General features: G+C 39.8%; 2 protein-coding genes across 4 annotated transcripts in view; both read left to right on the top strand.

Moving 5' to 3' along the window:
* The first annotated feature begins 2,845 nt into the window (after positions 1-2,845).
* On the top strand, positions 2,846-16,277 carry LOC131554566 (granulocyte-macrophage colony-stimulating factor receptor subunit alpha-like). Of its 3 annotated transcripts, none has more exons than XM_058800053.1 (10): positions 2,846-2,989; positions 3,991-4,120; positions 4,212-4,387; positions 5,716-5,855; positions 8,766-8,804; positions 9,784-9,913; positions 11,127-11,223; positions 11,719-11,800; positions 12,882-13,163; positions 16,245-16,277. In XM_058800053.1, exons 2-9 carry the CDS (start codon positions 3,993-3,995, stop codon positions 12,954-12,956), a joined length of 867 nt encoding a protein of 288 aa, XP_058656036.1. In that variant the 5' UTR covers positions 2,846-2,989; positions 3,991-3,992; the 3' UTR covers positions 12,957-13,163; positions 16,245-16,277. The 3 variants fall into 3 exon arrangements, with proteins under 3 accessions (XP_058656036.1, XP_058656038.1, XP_058656037.1); XM_058800054.1 differs by having other exon boundaries at positions 2,923-2,966; XM_058800055.1 differs by lacking the exons at positions 12,882-13,163; positions 16,245-16,277 and having other exon boundaries at positions 11,719-11,855.
* The window catches only part of LOC131554568 (granulocyte-macrophage colony-stimulating factor receptor subunit alpha-like), a 16,314-nt gene continuing 13,366 nt past the window's right edge, over positions 16,186-19,133 (top strand). The window contains exon 1 of the mRNA XM_058800056.1: positions 16,186-16,375. The gene's annotated coding sequence lies outside the window, so the exon portion shown is untranslated. The remainder of the gene's footprint in view (positions 16,376-19,133) is intronic.

Genomic DNA, 19,133 nt, shown 5'->3' with positions numbered 1-19,133 from the left:
AGTTTAAAGACAAAGTAGCCAAATCAAAACCTCAAACTCCACTCTTCCTCACTGTGTTTCAGAGATACATAATCTGAGAGCATGCAAAAGCACACTGCTTCCCTGCTGCCTTCTCTGCAGGTTCAAGGGATCTTTGGAGTGGGAGCATGGACAAACAGGCAAACAAAAAATTCTGACTTCCTTTACTTTCCAGAGTCCCATTTGACTCTCCATGACATTTCTTATGGCTCTGATTTTACTACTTGGGTACTTGTCACTCCCCTTCTCCACAAAATGCAGTCTGTTACCACCACAAAATTGAGTGTTTTCTTCCAAAGATGAGGACACAATAAACTGTGAGGTTTTACATTTTTTGTGATCCAAAGTTCTTTATTCTGTCTTTACAGTACAGTCAGTGTTCAAAAAAGTACATAAATGGTTATGTATAGAATTTATTTAACCTGGAAGTACAGTGAAACTTCTGAAACTGGGCAGCTTTTGCCTCTGAACAACTATTATGGGCTCAGACCTGATGTCCAAGCTTTCACTTGCTTTGTATGTTGACATCTATAATGTGATAGGACTAGTAATAGTGATTCTCACCAAAATGAGCTGTGTATTTGACTAAATCTGCTTTTTTGGTAGAATATCCATCTATACATACATGCTTGTCAGTCCCACCCTTTGTCTTATAGATATGCTTCAGAAAAACTTTGTCACATTTTTATTCTCTACTAGCATATGAAGAGAGTGAACATCCATGAATAGGTCCTTATAGAGCCAACATTGCCTTTGATCATTACCTCTCAAACCACAAAAGACCAGGCAAGGCCCTCTTGATTCTCTCATGATTCTTGATTCTGTGGATGACTGAAGTTCTGGACATCCAAAGTGAGCTATTCATCTCCTCAGTTAACACCGAGTTATTAATAGATGTGATTAAATGCATCAGAGTGCCACATCAGTTCTTTTTTCATGCCTTGCTCTGTGCTTTTAGTACTGCATGTGAGCAGAAGTGAGGTACAAGTGAGGTAGGTTCTTTTTCTTTTTCTTTTCTTTTTTTTTTTTTTGTGGTAAAAAATAATTTTGCAGTTAAAAAGTTTCCAACATGATGAGTAGACTTGCTTCACTATACCTGTTCACTTTACACTACATGTGTTGAGGAGAAGACACCATGTCAGATATCCTCTTTGTGGTGCTGCTTAGCCTCAGCAATAACTCATTATAACTAATATTTACAATCAACATGAGATCATGAACCCAGAAAATGACTGCCCACTTCTAGTTCATCAGTCACCAATCTCACACCCTAGCCAGAATCCAGAAAGAAGAAATACTCATGAGCTGGGCATTTCTGGGTCTCTGGAAGGTAAGCCCTTTTTGTCTCCAGGGAAGACAGCACTGACCTGCCTTTGGTTTCCTCTCTTGGACAGAACTATATCCTCCTAGTCATCTGTGAATAGCTGATACATAAGAACTACTGCTGATGTGGTTAAATCATTCCATATGTCAATAAAGAAGCTGTAGGATTGGAATGACCTCAGCATTTTGATAAAGGCAATTTTATATATATATATATATATATATGTGTGTGTGTGTGTGTGTGTGTGTATAAATATAATTATATATATAATTGTATATACAATTGTAATATATTATATATATTATATAATATAAAGGTCATATATAGTAGCCAAGGAATGGAAGTGTTAGAGAAGCACATGGACCATTCTCTTTCATGCAAGTTTTTAACTCCAAGAAGAAAGAATCTGCATGTTTTTAAGGGGAAATGTTGACATATCTTGATGTTTGAAAACAGTCATATTTTCTAGTGATGCTTCAATTTCAATGTGAAGAAATGAAATTACTTTACATGGATTTTAAATCTCCATATTAAGCAAATTTCATTGCCTTCTGTGAAACAAAGCCTTTCAGGGTTTAAAGGAGCTTTTGATGTTTTATGCTGTTTATAATAACTCTCCTCTTTAGAAAATGCATGACTGTGACACAAGAAGGTAATAAATGCCCAAGAGCAGGGCCTGGAGTGGCTGTTTGTAGTTGGATGCTTACTACCTGCAATTTTTTTCTGCTTTAGTGGCAGTTTGTAGTTTGGCTATTTTCACATCGGGAGAAATGAAATGAGGACAAATGCACATCACACTTTCTAGTAGTTATATATCTTATCTGAAGGTATCATATCCAAGATTTGAAATCCCCTTTTTCCATCTGCTTAAAGAATATTTACAGTTTACACTGTCATTTCCCTGGGAACCCCCACAGACCTGGTTCTCCCTGCCCAGTCCCTGGAGCTTCCCCCACCATGCCCGGAGCCCAGGACCCCACATCAGCCCCCGGATCCATCAGCCCCAGCCCAGTGGTGCCACAGCAGGGCCGTTTTCCAGGTTCCCCCAGCCCTGCCCTGCCTGGACACAGCCCCTCCAAGCCGGGCCCACCCTCAGGCCCATGGCCCATCCCAGTCCGCCAGGAGGTGCCTGGTGGTCAGGGCCGAGGCTGCCCTGGGCCCACAGCTGCCCTGATCTGGGCTGGAGGTGGGGTGGGCTGGGACTGCCAGGCCTCACCCTGATGGCCTCCATGGAGAATCTCCATCTTCCATCCCCCAGAGGTGTTTTGTATGGAGACATGCCTTGTACTCCTCAGTATTGTTTAGAGCTAGAGAGAAACACCTGTAAATTTAAGCACTTGCTGGATACCCAAACACCACCATACTCTGGTGCCACAAAAGGGGAAATTTAACCAGCTAACTTCTTGTTCACATTATAAGAAACCCTGAGTTGGGCAATTACAAAATTTGCTATGAATCAGGGGGGAAGTGATGAACATTTGTTTTGCAACACTTCCGATGCTAAGATGGTTCCCCAAAACACAAGCAGCAAGGGAGACAGCCCTATTTATAGTTATACAGCCTTTTAAAATATAGTCTTTCCATCTTCTCTGAACCTGAAGATTGTAATAGAAAGATAAACGAGGTAAAGACATTTTGAAATAAAAGGTAGGTCCGTCTTTTTCTTTCCAACTGTTTTGTTTGCTGAGGTATTTACTGAGTCTCTAGGAAGTCCAAGACTGGAGGGATGTCTGGTTGTCAGAGACAAAATCTAAAAAGCTGCCAGAGGAATATACTGAACTAAGTTAAATGAAGTTTTTTTTTTTTACAAATAAACTACCTGCTGCATGCTAAGAAAGATCCTAGACACAATTTTGAATTTTACTGGGTTTAATACTGAATTTTTAGAAGTGAGAGACTGTTCCTCAGTCACAGAATCATATTCACAGAATGATTTGGGTTGGAGAGGACCTTGAAGATCACTTAGTTCCAGCCCCTTCAGGGATGAGTTCCAGTACACCTGATTGCTCAATGTTCCAACAAACCCAGTCTTGAATACTTCCAAGGATGGTGCATCCAAGCTTCTCTGGGCAACTTGTTCTATTGCCTCACCGCCCTCACAGTAAATGTTTTCTTCCTTGTATCTGATCTACATCCTTGAAAGAACATGAACTAACACCCTCAGCAAACATACCACATTCAGCATTGAGCAACTTGAGTTGATAGATATTGCTGTGACCTATTTTGATATTTTCTGCTGGCAGCTTTTTACCCACGTGCCTGACCCCTATTCACCCTTGACTTTGTATATAGCAGATAGAAAAACAATCTTTAGACCTTAAAATAGCAGCCATCCAATGTAAGTCTATAAAGTTTATGCAGTGCTCCTGAGATCACCAGCTCTTTTTCCCACACACATTGTTTTATTGCAGCTATAATCACACCTTTGGGGGATTTACCCCTAAAAATTTCTTCATTGCATCTATCAGGGCAAATATCTTTCAGTGTTAGAAAATAAAATGAAATGAGTGATTCCTTTCAAACCAAGTCATTCCATTCAAACCAAGCAATAGCAGCAGGTGTCTAACATAGCTGAGTGTGTGCCATGATCCTCCAGCTTGGAGGAGTCACATGATTTTTCCTCACCATGGATATTCCTGGGTTTGCAGGCATGAAGGGCTCAGCCATTGAAAACTTCTCCTGTGTGATTTATAACATCTTCCTCATGAACTGCACTTGGCAGGCAGGAAGGGATGCTCCAGCAGACACACAGTATTTTCTCTACTGGCAGCAGTCAAGGTAAGTAGGTCTGCTTGAGACAGGGAAGTCTGAATTCTCACTCAACACATCACAGTGCTCATGTTTAACTAAAATACTTTGCTGTATGCAGAGGTGAAGAGGAGATGGAATGTGAGCTTTACATTAAAGATGAAAATTTCAGAAATGTGGGATGCATCTTCCAAAACGTGAGCATAGGGATTGAAAAAGCTTACTTCCTAGTGAATGGGTCTAGCAACAACTCCCTGATCCAGTTCTATGATGAGTACATTGACCTGTATAAAATTGGTAAGTCAATGATTTATTTTATCTTTATTTCAATGTCTGTATGAAAATAGTAGGGCATTTATCCCTGAGAAGAAGCTATGTACCCTGTCTCACCTAGAGTTGAGAGTAAGAGGCTGTGGCTTCCTCAAGGAAACCTATTCCCCAGGCAAAAGACAAAGAGGGGAATCAAACAGGAAAGCTCACAGCTGCATTATGTCCCAGGTTCTTTGGCAATCTACCTTAAAAGTTTTAGGTTTTTCTCAAGCAAAGTCCACAAGTCTTAAAAAACTGTACTTTTCCTTGCTGCCCTGTCAGTGATGGCCAAACACCTCTCAATAGAAGAGAGAGGAGACATTTTAGAAGTTTATCTGAGCACTAATTTCTGCTTTTCTTTGCCAGTGGAGATAACATACAGGACACTGTACCCTGGAGTAAATGAATTAAGACATGTGCAACATACCTTAGGCATGGCTGTTGTACTTGAAAGCATCCTGCGCTGTCACTGTTTCTGCAGCAAAATCTCACTGAAAATGTCAAACTGGTTCTGGTATTGTGCTAAAAGATTGAACAGAAAAGGTTTTGTTCTAGAAGAAGAAACTGAGCTGTAATGTCACGCTTGGCTGATAAAACAACCTGCTCTTCAACCAAGTAGCCCATCACAAACAGGTCAGGCCTGTGCCTAACGACTGATGTAAAGTAGTATTCTAGCTCATATTAAACTTTCTTCCATTTTGTCACCCTTTCTGCCATGAGTGACTGTTTTCTGCTGTTCCAATAATCAAAATATAAAGGTTCTCATACTTCTGCTTACATTTGTGAAGTGAGGGGCAATGCATGAAGAAGCTGGCTAGACTATTAAAAATTTAGTGTCTTTCTTAAATTTTGTATGGCTATTTCTTTTGCTAGGAGGGAATAAACTGCATAGTTCACAACAGATTGAAGGCAAAACCTTCATGTCACAGAAGCATTATGAGGAGGCTTAGAGAAAAAAAAGATCTTTAAATTTCTTACTTTAGAGATAGCAGCAGCTAGTTCATCCACAGTAATAAAGTCTCCTAAAAAGAAGACAGTATTTTACCTTACTCCTCTAGAAAAATAAATGGAGGGGATTGTTTCTTTGTATGCTCCTGTATCATGTTTTGTGTCTTAGTCCCTTTTCTTTTTTTCTATGATCCTGTGTACATGATTTAGAAAACATTGGTCTTTATTTCTAACAGGTCCTAAGAAAAATAGATATAAACAAGTATCTTTGTTCATAGAAGTGTTACTTGCAATTTCACTCTCTTTCATCAAATTAAAAAGAGATCAAGTGATTTTAATTATTTGAATTCTTGGTTATATCATTTCAGAAAAGCTCATGCCTCCATCAAATATCACAGTCACCTGTGATGAACTTAAAAATGATTGCATAATTCAATGGCAACGACCCCAAATAAGTCATTCTAGCAAAGACATGTGTTTTAAATATGAAATTAACATAAAGTATAAGGTAAGAATGTCCTCACTTACACTTAACATTAATTAATATATTTACATTTACCAATACACATGAGTGAAAAATAAATAAGTCTCTCTTCTCTGATGTAGCCTTCCCCATACATAGTGCCTTATTCCTTTGTGACTGCACTTTTCAGGTCCATACCAAATCCTGCTCTGCCATACTGCCCCATTGTTATGTTTTTTTAATCCCTGCCTCCTTGAGTAAGACACTGCTAGAGATACACTGGATGTCTGGGACAGTCCCAGAGGAGAAGCATGGTTAAACAATATTCAAACACATCACAACTTAGTGACAGTGCTTAGAAAAGACACTTCTTTCACTAAAATTTGTTGGAGTTGCCCTGGATTGGAGTATTTCCAGTGGAAACTGGATCTCTGTGGAAGTCCAGAGCTGAGCTTTAAAGAGTGAAAAGGGAAATGTGCATTTACTTAACAATTTTGAATTAATAGAAATGAATGGAATATCTCCATGTATGAAATGCAAATAGTTTACTGAGATATAAGCATCACACCTGTTGGTCCAAAAGTTGAGGGTTTATAATGATTAAACAAAAGGAAAATAAATGTGAGAGAAAGCAGAAAGGCAGTGTGATTAAGGACAGGATAGTGGGGGGTGACCTCGGCTTTACAAGTTTTTTGGCAGCACCAGGGAGGGAATGAGATTTCTGTGCTCTGCGGCAAGGGTAGATGCAACCACTGCGGCAGAACTGCACCGGAACGCCACAGGGTGGCAGACAGAGACCACAAAGGAAAAATCTTTGTAGTCTGGACCACCTACTTAGCGGTTAATTGAAGGCATTCTGGAATTTCTTAGTCTGGGTTGAGTTTACTATTTCACAGACAAATCTTTTTGCAAACTTAGCTTAACTGCCGTGAAATAGCATTACTTCTCTGAATCACTTGGCTGTTGTAACAAAGAAACATAATTGAAAACTCTGCTTGACATTGGAATAAAATCTACTGCAGTAAAGCAATACATACTTTTTAATAACTTTTAATACATGTAGCATTAATTTTATAAAGAGTACTCAGTTCATACTTTGTCTGAATTTTCTAGCTATTTTTCATCATCATTAGCAGCTTTCACCAAGCTAATTATGTCAAGGTACAGCAATTATTCCAGCAATTGAGCACTGGCTCCTGTGACGCTTATCAGATGCAGCTATAATCACATCTTTGGAAGATTTACCCATAAAAATTTCTTCTGCCAAACTTATTGCCTTATCACTGACAGCTCTGCTGATCTGTCCTCTGATGCCTACACACAAGTTCTCTCACTGGTTCATTATTTATCCCGAGACAGAGCTCTGTGCATACAAGGCACTCCTTTATACACAGCAGAAGGCCCAGTTGCTCAAATCTGTTCGCAAGGATGCCATCACCCTCTTTGGAGAGATGTATCCCATTCCTGCCCAGTAGCTCCTCTTTCTCAAAAAGGATCCCAAGGTCACAGAAGACAAAGCCCTGCCTGTGACAGCAGCTATTCAGCCAGGCATTGACCTGCTGAATGACTGCAATTCTGCTCAAGCCTTTCTCTCTCAGTGGAAGCCCTGAGGAGACACCATCGGGACTTCCTGCCCTTCACCTTCCCCCCCAGTGCTCTGTAATCACTTCACTGAAAACTTTCAGTTTACCCCTGCACCAAGAAAGAAGAACAAGGGGTTCATTGGCCAGATATTTGTCCTAGATTGATCCCTGTGCATAATTTAGCTTGACTGCAGATACTAGAAGGTGTCCTGGACAGCAGCTTGCATTATAAAGTCTTAGAATGGCTTGGGTTGGAAGTGACCTCAAAGACCATCTAATTCAATCCCCCTGCCATGGCAGGAACACCTTTCACTGGACCAAGTTACTCAGAGCCCCATTCAACCCCCTGAACTCTTCCAGGGACATCCACGCCTTCTCTGGGCAGTCTGTCCCAGTGCCTCACCACCAGCACAGTAAAGAATTTCTTCCTGATATCTAATCTAAACCTACCCTCCTTCATCTTAAGACCATCCCCCATGTGCTATCAGTACATACCCTTGAGAAAAATTCCCTCTTCAGCCTTCCTGTAGGACCCTTTAGGTGCTGGAAGGTGCCAGAAGCTCTCCCCAGAGCCTTTTCTTCTCCAGGCTGAACAGCCTCATTTCCAGATGCCACATGAGCATGCATGCAATTATTTGAAAAAATAAGTCTGGATTGTTTGATTAATTAATTAATTAATTAGTATTCTAAAATGATGTATTGCAAAATAATTACAAAAATACCAAACTAGTTGTCTAATGGAGAGGATATAGTCTGCAGTCATTAGTTGTGTGTGGTCAGTACATTATGTTGTAGTTATTATGACTATTCAAACAACATGAGCAAATTTTATTCTAGCTATCAAAAATGTAGTGGAGGACAACCTAAAATATATGTGAATCCATGCCAGTCCCAAATATTTTTATCTAAAAGAAAACCAAATAATATTTATATAATATTTGCAATTACATACAGCAACATTTATTGTAGTATTAAAACATTAGATGCAAAAGTAAAGGTTTATGTCACAGATTATTTCTTTGTTTTTTTTTTCCTGGTGTCTATAAAGATAAACTTATAGTTTTCATTTAGGTCTGGTTTGCTTTGTGTTTCAATCTGAAATAAAATTTGAATCTCAACTGTGATGACAAGGAAAACAAATATCTTACCATAGCAGAATTAATTACTATGTAAACTTGGCATTGTAGATGAATTAGATTTTAGATACTAAATGTTAAGACAAATCGCTAGTTCTTCCAAACAAACCAAGAAGTACATAAGAAAGAGAATGCAGAAAAATGGGACACTAGATAAAAATTAATTATTCTTGTAACATTAAACAAGCAATGATAAAAATAAAGTTATCTGCTTTTCTTTTGCTTTCAATTTACAGGATAATCCTAAAGGAAAACCCATATATACTTCCATACAAGTGAGTCTGTTTGTTTATTAATCAGCAATACATGTTCATTTCATTATAAACTGTGAAAAGTAAATACATGAAAATATCTTTAAATCAGTATGTGCTCAGTGCCCTATGCTTTATGGGAACCTTCTCTATGGATTTCATGAATGCATCAAACTGCTAAATCATCATGGCATATGTAATTTATTATACATCCAGGGGCAGAACTTTATTGCTTTTCTGTTAAGTATTTTGAAAAATCTCCCATTTTTCATTATATTGTCCACTCTCTTTCTTAAATATTTGGAGCAGACTTTGAAGTTACACATCACTGACTACAGAGAAAAGATAAAGTATCTCCTAGGAATTCAATTTTGTTTATGAGAAACATAGACCACAAAAGTCCTTTTGGGATGGAGGCTGTCATCCAGGTATGCTGCACCTGCTTTTAATCAGTGCAGCTTGAACATCCCACCTCTATGCAAAAGCCACCAAGAGCAAGAGTATTATATTAAATTCTGGTAACAGTGAGTATTGCAGTCATCTACTTATTTTACAGGTTTGGCTGGAAAGTTAAGCTTTTTCTGAAAACTCATAATGCAGAGACTGAGGCAGGTGCACAGACGCCTCATTCCTCAAATCACTCAGTTCTAGCAGTAGTAAAATGAAATGGTTAAAGAGATTTTTCTACCTCTCTATGTGCTATGGGAAGTTATCAATAAATCAAACCGTATCATAAGAAATCACAGATTATACTTTTATAGTGTAAAAGATCAAATGCTTCTAAATGTAAAAAGTTGCATCAGTGTCAGGTTATTTTTGAGATACATATTTGTGTATATATTATACAAATAATAATAATGATTTCTTTTTTCTCTGTAACAGCAGTCTTCTTTAATAAGCAATGCTTTCATAACCTCTTAAAAGTTTCACTGGTAAATGGCATATGCATATTTTCAAGGCATGGAACAAAGAAAAGCAACTCAGTTTTTTGGGTGTTTTTTAGGAAGGGGGAAACAGTAACATATTTCTAAGATCAAATACAAGAAAGAAGTACATCTTGAAAATGAGAGCAGCTGGCAGTGCCTGCTTTGTGAGCCCAGCCTGGGGGGAATGGAGTGCACCTGTTGAGTTTGGTAAGAACAAACCCAAGCCCTGGGCTACTCTTCCCCAGGGATGTGCCATCTACCTCACGCATTGTCACACACCTGTGGACACACACACATGTAAAAAGGGTTGGCAAATGTTTTGTTTCACACTGCACTACAGAGAAGAGTGGGAAGAGACTTAATCGATTTCTTAACATTCTAACACTGGAAATAACATTAAAAATTACACCTTTGCGGCTGTAGTGAGCTCCTGCTTACTCCAGGGGGTGGACAAACAGGATCAATGTTAATTCTTCCCATCAGACATTTCTGCTAAAGTGATAAAAGACAGAATTAATTTTTATACCAAGTGAAACCTTTCAGACTGACATTCAGCACAGTCAGTCCCCACAGCAGATGTTTGACACAGCATGAAGTTCAACAAGACCGAGTTCAAGGTGCTGCACCTGGCTCAGGGCAGCTGCTGGTGCCAATTCAGTCTGGGGGATGGAGGAATTGACAGAGGCTTTGCTGAGAAGGACTCGGGGGTGTTGGTGGATGAGAGGCTGGACATGACCCAGCCATGGGCACTCACAGCCCAGAAAGCCAAATGTGTCCTGGTGTCCATCCAGAGCAGCGTGGGCAGCAGGACCAGAGAGGGGATTGTGCCCCTGCACTCTGGCGAGACCCCACCTGCAGTAATGCATCCAGCTCTGGGGTCCTGAGCACAGGAGGGAGATGGACCTGTTGGAGCAAGTCCAGAGGAGGGTCACAAGATGGATCAGAGGGCTGGAGCAGCTCTCATAGTCTGAGAAAGTTTGGTTTGCTCTAACTGGAAAAGAGAAGGCTCCAGAGACACACTGCTGCACTTGTCCAGCAGGGGCTACAAGAGAGCTGCAGAGGGACTGTGCAAGGACATATAGTTTAAGGGGGAATGGCTTTAAACTGAAAGAGTGTAGATTTAGGTTAGATTTTAGGAAGAAATTCTTCACCATGAGGATGATGAAGCACTGATGGGCTCATGTTGCCCAGAGAGGTTGTGGATGCCCCGTCCCTAAAAGTGTCCAAAGCCAGGCTGGGTCTCTAAGCAATCTGCTCTAGTGGAAGGCATCCCTGCCTGTGACAGAGTGGCTGGAATTAGGATCTCTAAAGGTCACTTCCAATCCAAACTATTCAATGTTCTGTAATTCTATGATCTACGCCTCATATTATGACTGCTATTTCTACTATTGCTACTAATTTATGAATGTTTCTCTTTCAGGAAATGAGGAAATGATATCTTCTTCAGTATGGATTTTACTTGGGGTAGGAGTTGCAACACTCTTAATGGCAATCATCGCAATTTTTCTCTGCAAAAGGTAAACTTAATTTATGCATTTATTTTATTTTCTCTCTGTGTATGTAAGACCTGAAGTTTTTAAACAAATAAGGTGGAGGTGTCTCTGTAGGACAGGTAAAATAAACCCCATAAGCGAAACAGAAATGGAAAGAAAATTGTATGATGCACTTTGCATAGAAGTATGCAGTAATTCAGAGAAGATACTGCTCTCCCAGCTTGTCAAAACTTTTACCCCCACTTTTCACTGTTTGTCATGAAATAGCAGGACAAATTTCTTTCTCTGTCTAAGAAGGAAATTTACTACTAGTAAATCTTCAATCAAAAATTAATCTATTACTTTCTAAAATCTTAATGTTTTCCTGATATATGTTCATTCTGTACTGAGATTATGTGTATTTTTCAGTTTACTTCCAAGAGTGAAGAGGAAGATAAGGGCTGGTTCAAGGCTGCAATGGTGTTGGCACATTATGGTTATTCAATTTTAATTTTGTATTCAATATGTTTTGATTTCCAGGACTGGCTGTTTGAAGGCAGCATTTCCACAGATCCCAGGACCAAAACCTGCTTTTTTTACACTGGCTAATACAAATCCAGAGGTATGTTCTCTTTCTATTTTTATATTAAATATGTGAAATACATAAAAGACTCTACTGGCTGAATTTTTTAGTGATAAGGAACTTATTACAGAGGATGGCTCTTCTCTTTGCCATATTCTGAAGAAAAAGAAAAGAAAATCAGCCAGAGAGTTTTTTTAAGGGATGTCAAAGTCAGTGCTCTTCCAGAACCACGGGGTTTCTCCCATTCCAGTCTCAGAGGTGCACAGGCTGATGCTCCCATTGATAGATCCAGGCAGCAGGAAGGGCTGTTCACTTTCCCAACACAAGGACATGGACAATGACACAACGGGGCACAGAGAGGCAGCCAGAAGCAGAACCAGCACAGCTGCCTCTACCAGCACCTCATCAGCATCAGGCTCTAAAATAGGGTCCTGGACATCACAGTCCCCCTGCTACTCCCAGCTGAGCAGGGCTGAATTGGCCAGTGAGATTAGCACATCTCCTCGCTCTCTGCAAAAGAAAAGAAGAAAAGAAAAGAAAAGAAAAGAAGAGAAAAGAAAAGAAAAGAAAAGAAAAGAAAAGAAAAGAAAAGAAAAGAAAAGAAAAGAAAAGAAAAGAAAAGAAAAGAAAAGAAAAGAAAAGAAAAGAAAAGAAAAGAAAAGAAAAGAAAAGAAAAGAAAAGAGAAAAGAAAAGAAAAGAAAAGAAAAGAAAAGAAAAGAAAAGAAAAGAAAAGAAAAGAAAAGAAAAGAAAAGAAAAGAAAAGAAAAGAAAAGAAAAGAAAAGAAAAGAATGTAACACCACAAACAACCACCATAAAGTACCTCACACCTGATCCCAGTGCCTGAGCCCTGTGTCCCCCCAGGTCACTCCTTCCAAGCTGTCCCCTTGAATCCCTCCAGGTGCCCACCCCACCTACTTACCCACTAGCAAGTTACACATGCAGGAAAGAAAAGAAGGTGACACAGAAAACAGTTCAAAATAGGGTTTTGTAAGGAAACAGGACAGACTGTGTGGACACACAGGGAAAACAGGTGAAATACTCTCAGAATTGTGCACAAGTAGAGGCTAACCTAACATTTGGTATAAAACTGATGGAAGTTTGTTTTTTTTTCCTTTCAGCTGATGGAGACCAAAATACAGTCAACAACATCTGAAAATGAAGAGATAGTATTAGTTGCTGACATCATGAGATAGCCAAGAAAAATGGAGGAGTCTGAAAGTGCATTTCTTAGACAACTGTATATCCCTGTGGAAAGTCTGGCATAATATATAGGCTTTCTTTACTTTCTTCTTTTTCTTGCATAAAAGCATAATGCAGCCAAGAGAGAATGATACCTTATATACAATCTTTTTAAATGCCATCGTATTTGCTTTTAGTTTTGGCTAATTTTAACTGTTTGGGTAAGTTGTCCTTATTGAATATCTTCTATTTTGTAAATATAATTGGAATATTTTATTCAACAAGTTTTAGTTATGTTTTAATCTTATGGAAAAATAATTGTCTTTCTGTCTCATATTAAAAAGATTAATTATTAATTTATTGACATGAATAAATTTTTTTAAATTCTGATGCCTGAATTTCATTGTTCACTGTCAAAAATGGGTCAGTTCATACTAGAAATTTATTTGGAGTTCTTCAAGTACACATGGGCAACTAGAAAAATGAGATTAATTCAGATTTTTACACGAGACATTTGAGCATTGCTATTGGATTATTAGACTAATTTTATAATGGTACTAGATGTTTTATTATTAGACTAAACATTCCCGGGACTATTTTATTGCACAGGGGCCAATTTATGTATAAGAGTCCACACACACTCTTAAACCCCTAAATGAAGTGGACACATGCAAACTACCTTTAGAAATTAGCCCTGGCCTGAGCTAACCTCTGGACTATGTCCAGGAGCTGTTCAGGACATTACTTGTAAATCCTGGCTGAACTAATGCTGGGAACAGTTGTTCCTGGACATGTTCCAGTGCTGGGGAGCCTTCCAGTGCTGTGCTTTCTCCAGCTTATACCGTGGCTGAGCACAAACAGCTCTTGGCACACCTATTGCCTTTGACACAGTTAATGATTACATTCTGGTCAAAGACTCACCTGGGAAGCTTTTTGCAGCAGGTCAGAACAACAAAACAAATTTCCAAAAGAGGCTGAGTTCATGCTGGACACACTTGCAAGCCATTTATGTATTTTTCCCAGTATGCAGCAGTGGTCAGAGTGGAAATGCTCACAATAACTTGCTAAAAGGGTAGTGGGGCTGTAACAGGCTGCACTGGTTTATATAACCTTGCACAGCAACTCTCCTCTTGGGCAAAATTGCCAGAGTGAGGCATAGTTTGGCTCCAGTCCACCAAAACCTAGCCATGATCTATGAACAACCATTCAGTGGCTCTGCCTGAGGAAGGGAATAGTAAAGTATACTAAAAGTATCAAGACGCTCAAGAGATGGCATGGGGGTCTTGTTAAGTAGAGCCTAAACAAACTGCTCATTTGTTTTCTGTTTTCTCCTGGAGAAGGACAATGTATTCAACTGATTCAGGAAAGGTGTTACAGACAGAACCCTGATGAAGTAGTCCAGGCTACAATGCAAAATCACTGAATCATAGAATTACGAAGGTTGAAAAAGACCTCCAAGAACATTGAGTCCAACCCTTGACCTAACACCACCACCTTTTCAACAAAGCCATGCAACTCAGTGCCACATCCAGTCATTTCTTGAACATTTCCAGGGAGGATGAACCACTCGTCATATGGCTTACAAATGGATCAGATAAAACTAATTCAGCCACTGTTTGGGCAGCCTGAAGGCACTGGTCAGGTGATACTGTAATACCATCTTCACATCACCTAGAACCTCACCAGACACAACAGCATGCAAATTCCCTCATCAAAATTAAGCAGGCACACAGATACACACCTTGCATCACAAATATTTGTGACATGGCAGGATGATGCTTTAGAAAAGTTATTCAAGTTAGCAGTGGTAATTGAGGTGGGTGGTGGTATCCAAGTAGGGCACATTTGATGAATAGACAATTTCAGATCGCACTGAACTGGGACTACACATGTACTGAATGTGCTTCTTTTAGGCTGCATAAAATAAGTAAAATAAATCCTTTCGTGAGTAGAAGATTTGAAACACACATGTCCTCTTCCCAAGGTACTGAAAAAGCTGACAAGGACTGAGCCAATGCCAGTATGTGGTTCCAGAAACATAATTCTGCAGCTGAGCTCTGCCTCACACATGCTGTGACTAAACTGTTACTCATTTCAGGTGTTTTCACCCAAGGATTTGAAAAGAAAAATAATATTAACATGTCCTTCTAGTGGGAACCACTGGGCAAAGGTGGGCAAAACTTTGAGCAGTATGAACTGAAAGGCAAGGAAGTTTAAAATTTGAAGTCTGTAGTTTGCTATTGGTGGATCTGGGCATGTACACTAGCAAAACAAAGAAACAAACAAACAAACAAACCCACTCTGCAATTTTGGTTCAATGATACCAGGGTTAAGAATAGTTCTTCCTTTAGCAGACAGACTACTAAGGATCTTTCCTCACACCTTAGAAGCCTAGGGAATTCTTCACCTTCCTGCTATTGTGCCTGTGTTGGGAGTGGAAGGCAGGGGTTAAATGAACCCCTGTTTGCTAAAAGCACCCAAGAACAGCAGGAAAATAAAAAAAAAAAAAAATCCATTATATGCAGATTACATGACTGCATGTCAGATGTCATGTAAAACAAATGGGGAAGTGACTAACAGTCCCTTGAGCCACATCTGAAGTTGCTGAAAGTTAAAGCAAATAAAATGGATTGTGCCTCTCATACTTACATGACTGCTAAGATTTTTGCAAATGTAGCATTATGTTATTCAGTAAATGCTTTGGACATTTTCTTTTAATTTCTGCAGTCAGGCACCTTTTCACCTAATATGATACTGTAGACTAAGATGAACCAAACAAAAACAACCCATAGTCAGCAGTGAGAAAGTTCAGAAATTTGGGTCGGGTATTTTCCTTGGCATTTCTTTGCCTGCAAATATGCAAGACAGAACTTTCTTGGCTGTTTATACATACCTGCTAAAGACTGATCTTCCTCAAAGGAGAAACTGGGCCTCTGCAGGGGCCATAACCAGCATAGACAGGCAGTCACTTTAAACATGACCCAACACTACTGTTATTTCCAGAACATATTATTTATGAAAATCTGTTTATATACAGAGGTGGTATTTCTATGAGCATGTTGATATACTGTGACCCTGCTGAGTATTTATGTATTTTTGGGTAATGTGTTTGCATGTTGTGACTATTAATGCTTAGTTCATCAGATATAACAGGAAGGAAGAGTTAGTTGCATGATCTCTTCGTGTGAAATTGTTAACATCTGCCAATCAGGAAACTTAAGGAAGCTCAAAAGCAGTAAAGGAAATGATAAAGTGACCAGCTTTCTAACTTGCAGCATTTGTTACTTAATACTGTCATGCAGTAAAGCAAAGCAAACAGGGAGAGCAGAACATTTCCAGATTCCTGCATGTGACTACAACTACACGTTAAAACGTCCTTGTTGCTGTGAACCAAAATCAAACAAGAAAAATTAGGATAGTTTTTCAAGAGGAGGTAAGTCTCTCTATGTTGTGTGTTGATTTTTTTAGTGCCACAGAAGGTTTTTTGCAGGATACAAATATTTTCTAGGCATTGTTGATACAGTCATATTTGCACGTGTACAAAATGTGCACATGTACAAATTTGCACATGTACAAATTAGTGTCCTTCGAGTTTAAGGAATTCTATAGAATATTTCAAGGATTCTTTTACCTGTTTGATTAAAAGTAGAAATGTGTAAATACAAAATTTCTAAAGATTTGTGCAAGATCTAAGGAAGACTATGAAATGTCTGTTATATATATTGCACTATTTGACATTTTTTATCTGACATCTATTTTTCAATAACTGAAAGAAATGCTATTTTCTGTACCCTTTCTATAAATTAACTAGAAATAGGTAGATTTCTATTTCTTGGGAGGAGAAAAAAGTAAATCACAAAATCATGGGATGGATGAGGCAGGAAGGCACTTCTGGAAATTGTCCTTTCCCAATCCTTGCTTAGAGTAGGGTCAGCCTCAGCAGGTTGCTCAGGGCTTTGTCCAGTCAGTATCTCCAACACTGGAGACTTCAAAGCTATCCTGGAAAACCTGTTCAAGGTGTTGACTACCTCACAGTAAAGGGTGTTTTCTTGTGTTTAAATTGAATTTCCATTATTTCAGTTTTTGCCCATCGCTTCTTGTCCAGTCTGTTGTCACCACTGAGCAGAGCCTGGCTCTTCCTCATTCCTCACAGCTGGGTATTTGGGCACATGGATATCATCCTGCTGAGCCTTCATCTCTCTGGGATGAATAACCCCATATTTCTCAGCCTCTTCTCATGTGTCAGAGCCCTTTTGCTGGACTCCTTCCTGCAGCTCCATGTCTTTCTTCTCCTGGGGATACCAGAACAAGACTGGGCACCCCAGGAACCCTCCCTTGACCGGCTGGCAGCACTCTGCCTCGTGCAGCCCAGGGTGCCTTTGGTCTTCTGCTCTGCAAGGGCACACCATCGGCCCTGGCTCAGCCCGTGCTCTTTGCAAGATGCTCTCCAGGTGGATCTCAGCCTCTGCTGGTGCCAGGGGGTATTCCTCCCCAAGCAGAGGACTCAGCACCTTCCTTTGCTGAATTCCAAAAGGTTCTTGTTGTCCCATTTCTCCGGCTTCTCCAGGTCCCTCTGAAGCAAAGATAGTCACATAGCACCCACTTCTCCCAGTTTTGTATCATCCACAGGAATCAGAATACTGATCTAAAAACTGAAATAGTTGTATTTAGGCAGCAATTTGATAATAACATTTCTTGGCATGCATTGTAAGATTTCTATTCCTATTTCAATGCTTCCAGGAAGGTTTAGCCAGTGTATGATATTGTCCATATCTCGGCAATGTATAAGTATCCCTTTATCCTCACATTACCATATGAGTAAAATATAAAGTTTCATTTCTGGAAGAGTGTCATGGGCAGGAGTAATTTTCCCAGAGACACTGAAGCAAATAAGTCACTGGTCTCAGGTGACATTTTCTGGTGCCATCCTGCACTCACAGCCTAAGAGCAAAGACAATAGACTGAGAGGATAAGAATTGAGAGTGCTTAAGTCAGTATTTAGTGCATGATTTCTGTGGAAATCACTACAGGCTACCTGACAGTATTTTATTTCTGACACATTGATAAGGTGGATAGACTGGGCTTATAACAAACTGCCCTGGAGTGAGCTAAGAGTTGAGGTGTCTGGAAAACAGGTGCTTGAGCACCCCTGGGGCTCTCCCCTGTGTAGCAGGATAGACACACACTTCTGAGGCTACCCAGGGGAGAAAGAGGAAAGAAGAAAGGCAGAAAAAAATCATCCAGTTTGGGCATTTTCATCCCAATAAGTTCTATTTTGATGAAATATGAGGACATATAGCTTACAGCAGAATATGTATGGTTTTTCTGGTCTGATCCTCCAAATAACACTCACAATCATTTTGACATAAGTGTTCTTTCTGGCACCTTCAGTACTGAGGTGACTTCAGTCCAGAGAGAGCTTTACCACACCTGTCTGAAGAAGACCAGTCTGGAAGAGAGTGGAGGTCTTTGATGCAGAAAATTCCTAAAAATATTATTGGAGCCACCTGTTTGGCCACTGTACAGAAGGTCTGGATTGCTCAGCTGAATGTTTTAGGGCTCACCACTGCTCCTACATGGCCCATCCTGCCTCCAAGCGGAGAAAAAACAGAGCACCTGGCTATGTGTTGGGGCATTCAGCTGGAATGGCCATTTCTTATGAGGAAAGGCAATGCTTACAGGCCCTGCTATTCCCACTGCATATCCAATGAAATGTCCAGAGTGTGGAGACAATGATGCCAGCAAACACTTCTCTAAGCAGAGAGGGCTGTGGATGATTCCTATGGCAGTGTCCCAGATAAGCATTTCCATGAGAAAGCGTGAAGGGTACCTGCAATATGGGGCTGCACTCATGTGTAGAAAACCTGAGGGAGATTTTGAAAGAAGAGGAGTAATCAGAACAGAGAGGGAGATCACAAGAAAAATGAAACAGAAAATAAAGGAAGGGTGAGCAGACAGTTGCCAAAGAATAGGAAAACAAATGCCTAGAAAAGGAATATGAGGAAAGGAAGGGGAAAATGTTGAGTGACTGAACAGAATGGCCAAAACAGAGAAAATATGATTAAGAGGCTAACTGGAAGGACAACAGGTCTCAAGGTTCTCACGTGCATTGCTGGGGTGGTCCCTGAGAGCACGGGAAAGTGGAAATAACTGTTGACAATATCTCACAGAGCATTCAATGGCCAGTCCGC

Source organism: Ammospiza caudacuta, chromosome 2 (assembly GCF_027887145.1).
Source record: "Ammospiza caudacuta isolate bAmmCau1 chromosome 2, bAmmCau1.pri, whole genome shotgun sequence".
Classification (NCBI taxonomy): Eukaryota; Metazoa; Chordata; class Aves; order Passeriformes; family Passerellidae; genus Ammospiza; species Ammospiza caudacuta.
The sequence above is the reverse complement of the archived record's forward strand: the minus strand, read 5'-3'. Positions and strand labels throughout refer to the sequence as shown.

Excerpts from the sequence above, each read along its gene's own strand:
- LOC131554566 (XM_058800053.1), top strand. The coding sequence starts at position 3,993 with ATGAAGGGCTCAGCCATTGAAAACTTCTCCTGTGTGATTTATAACATC. Across the intron at positions 4,121-4,211 it reads CTCTACTGGCAGCAGTCAAG|AGGTGAAGAGGAGATGGAAT; the intron begins GTAAGTAGGTCT and ends TGCTGTATGCAG. Across the intron at positions 5,856-8,765 it reads AAATTAACATAAAGTATAAG|GATAATCCTAAAGGAAAACC; the intron begins GTAAGAATGTCC and ends TTCAATTTACAG.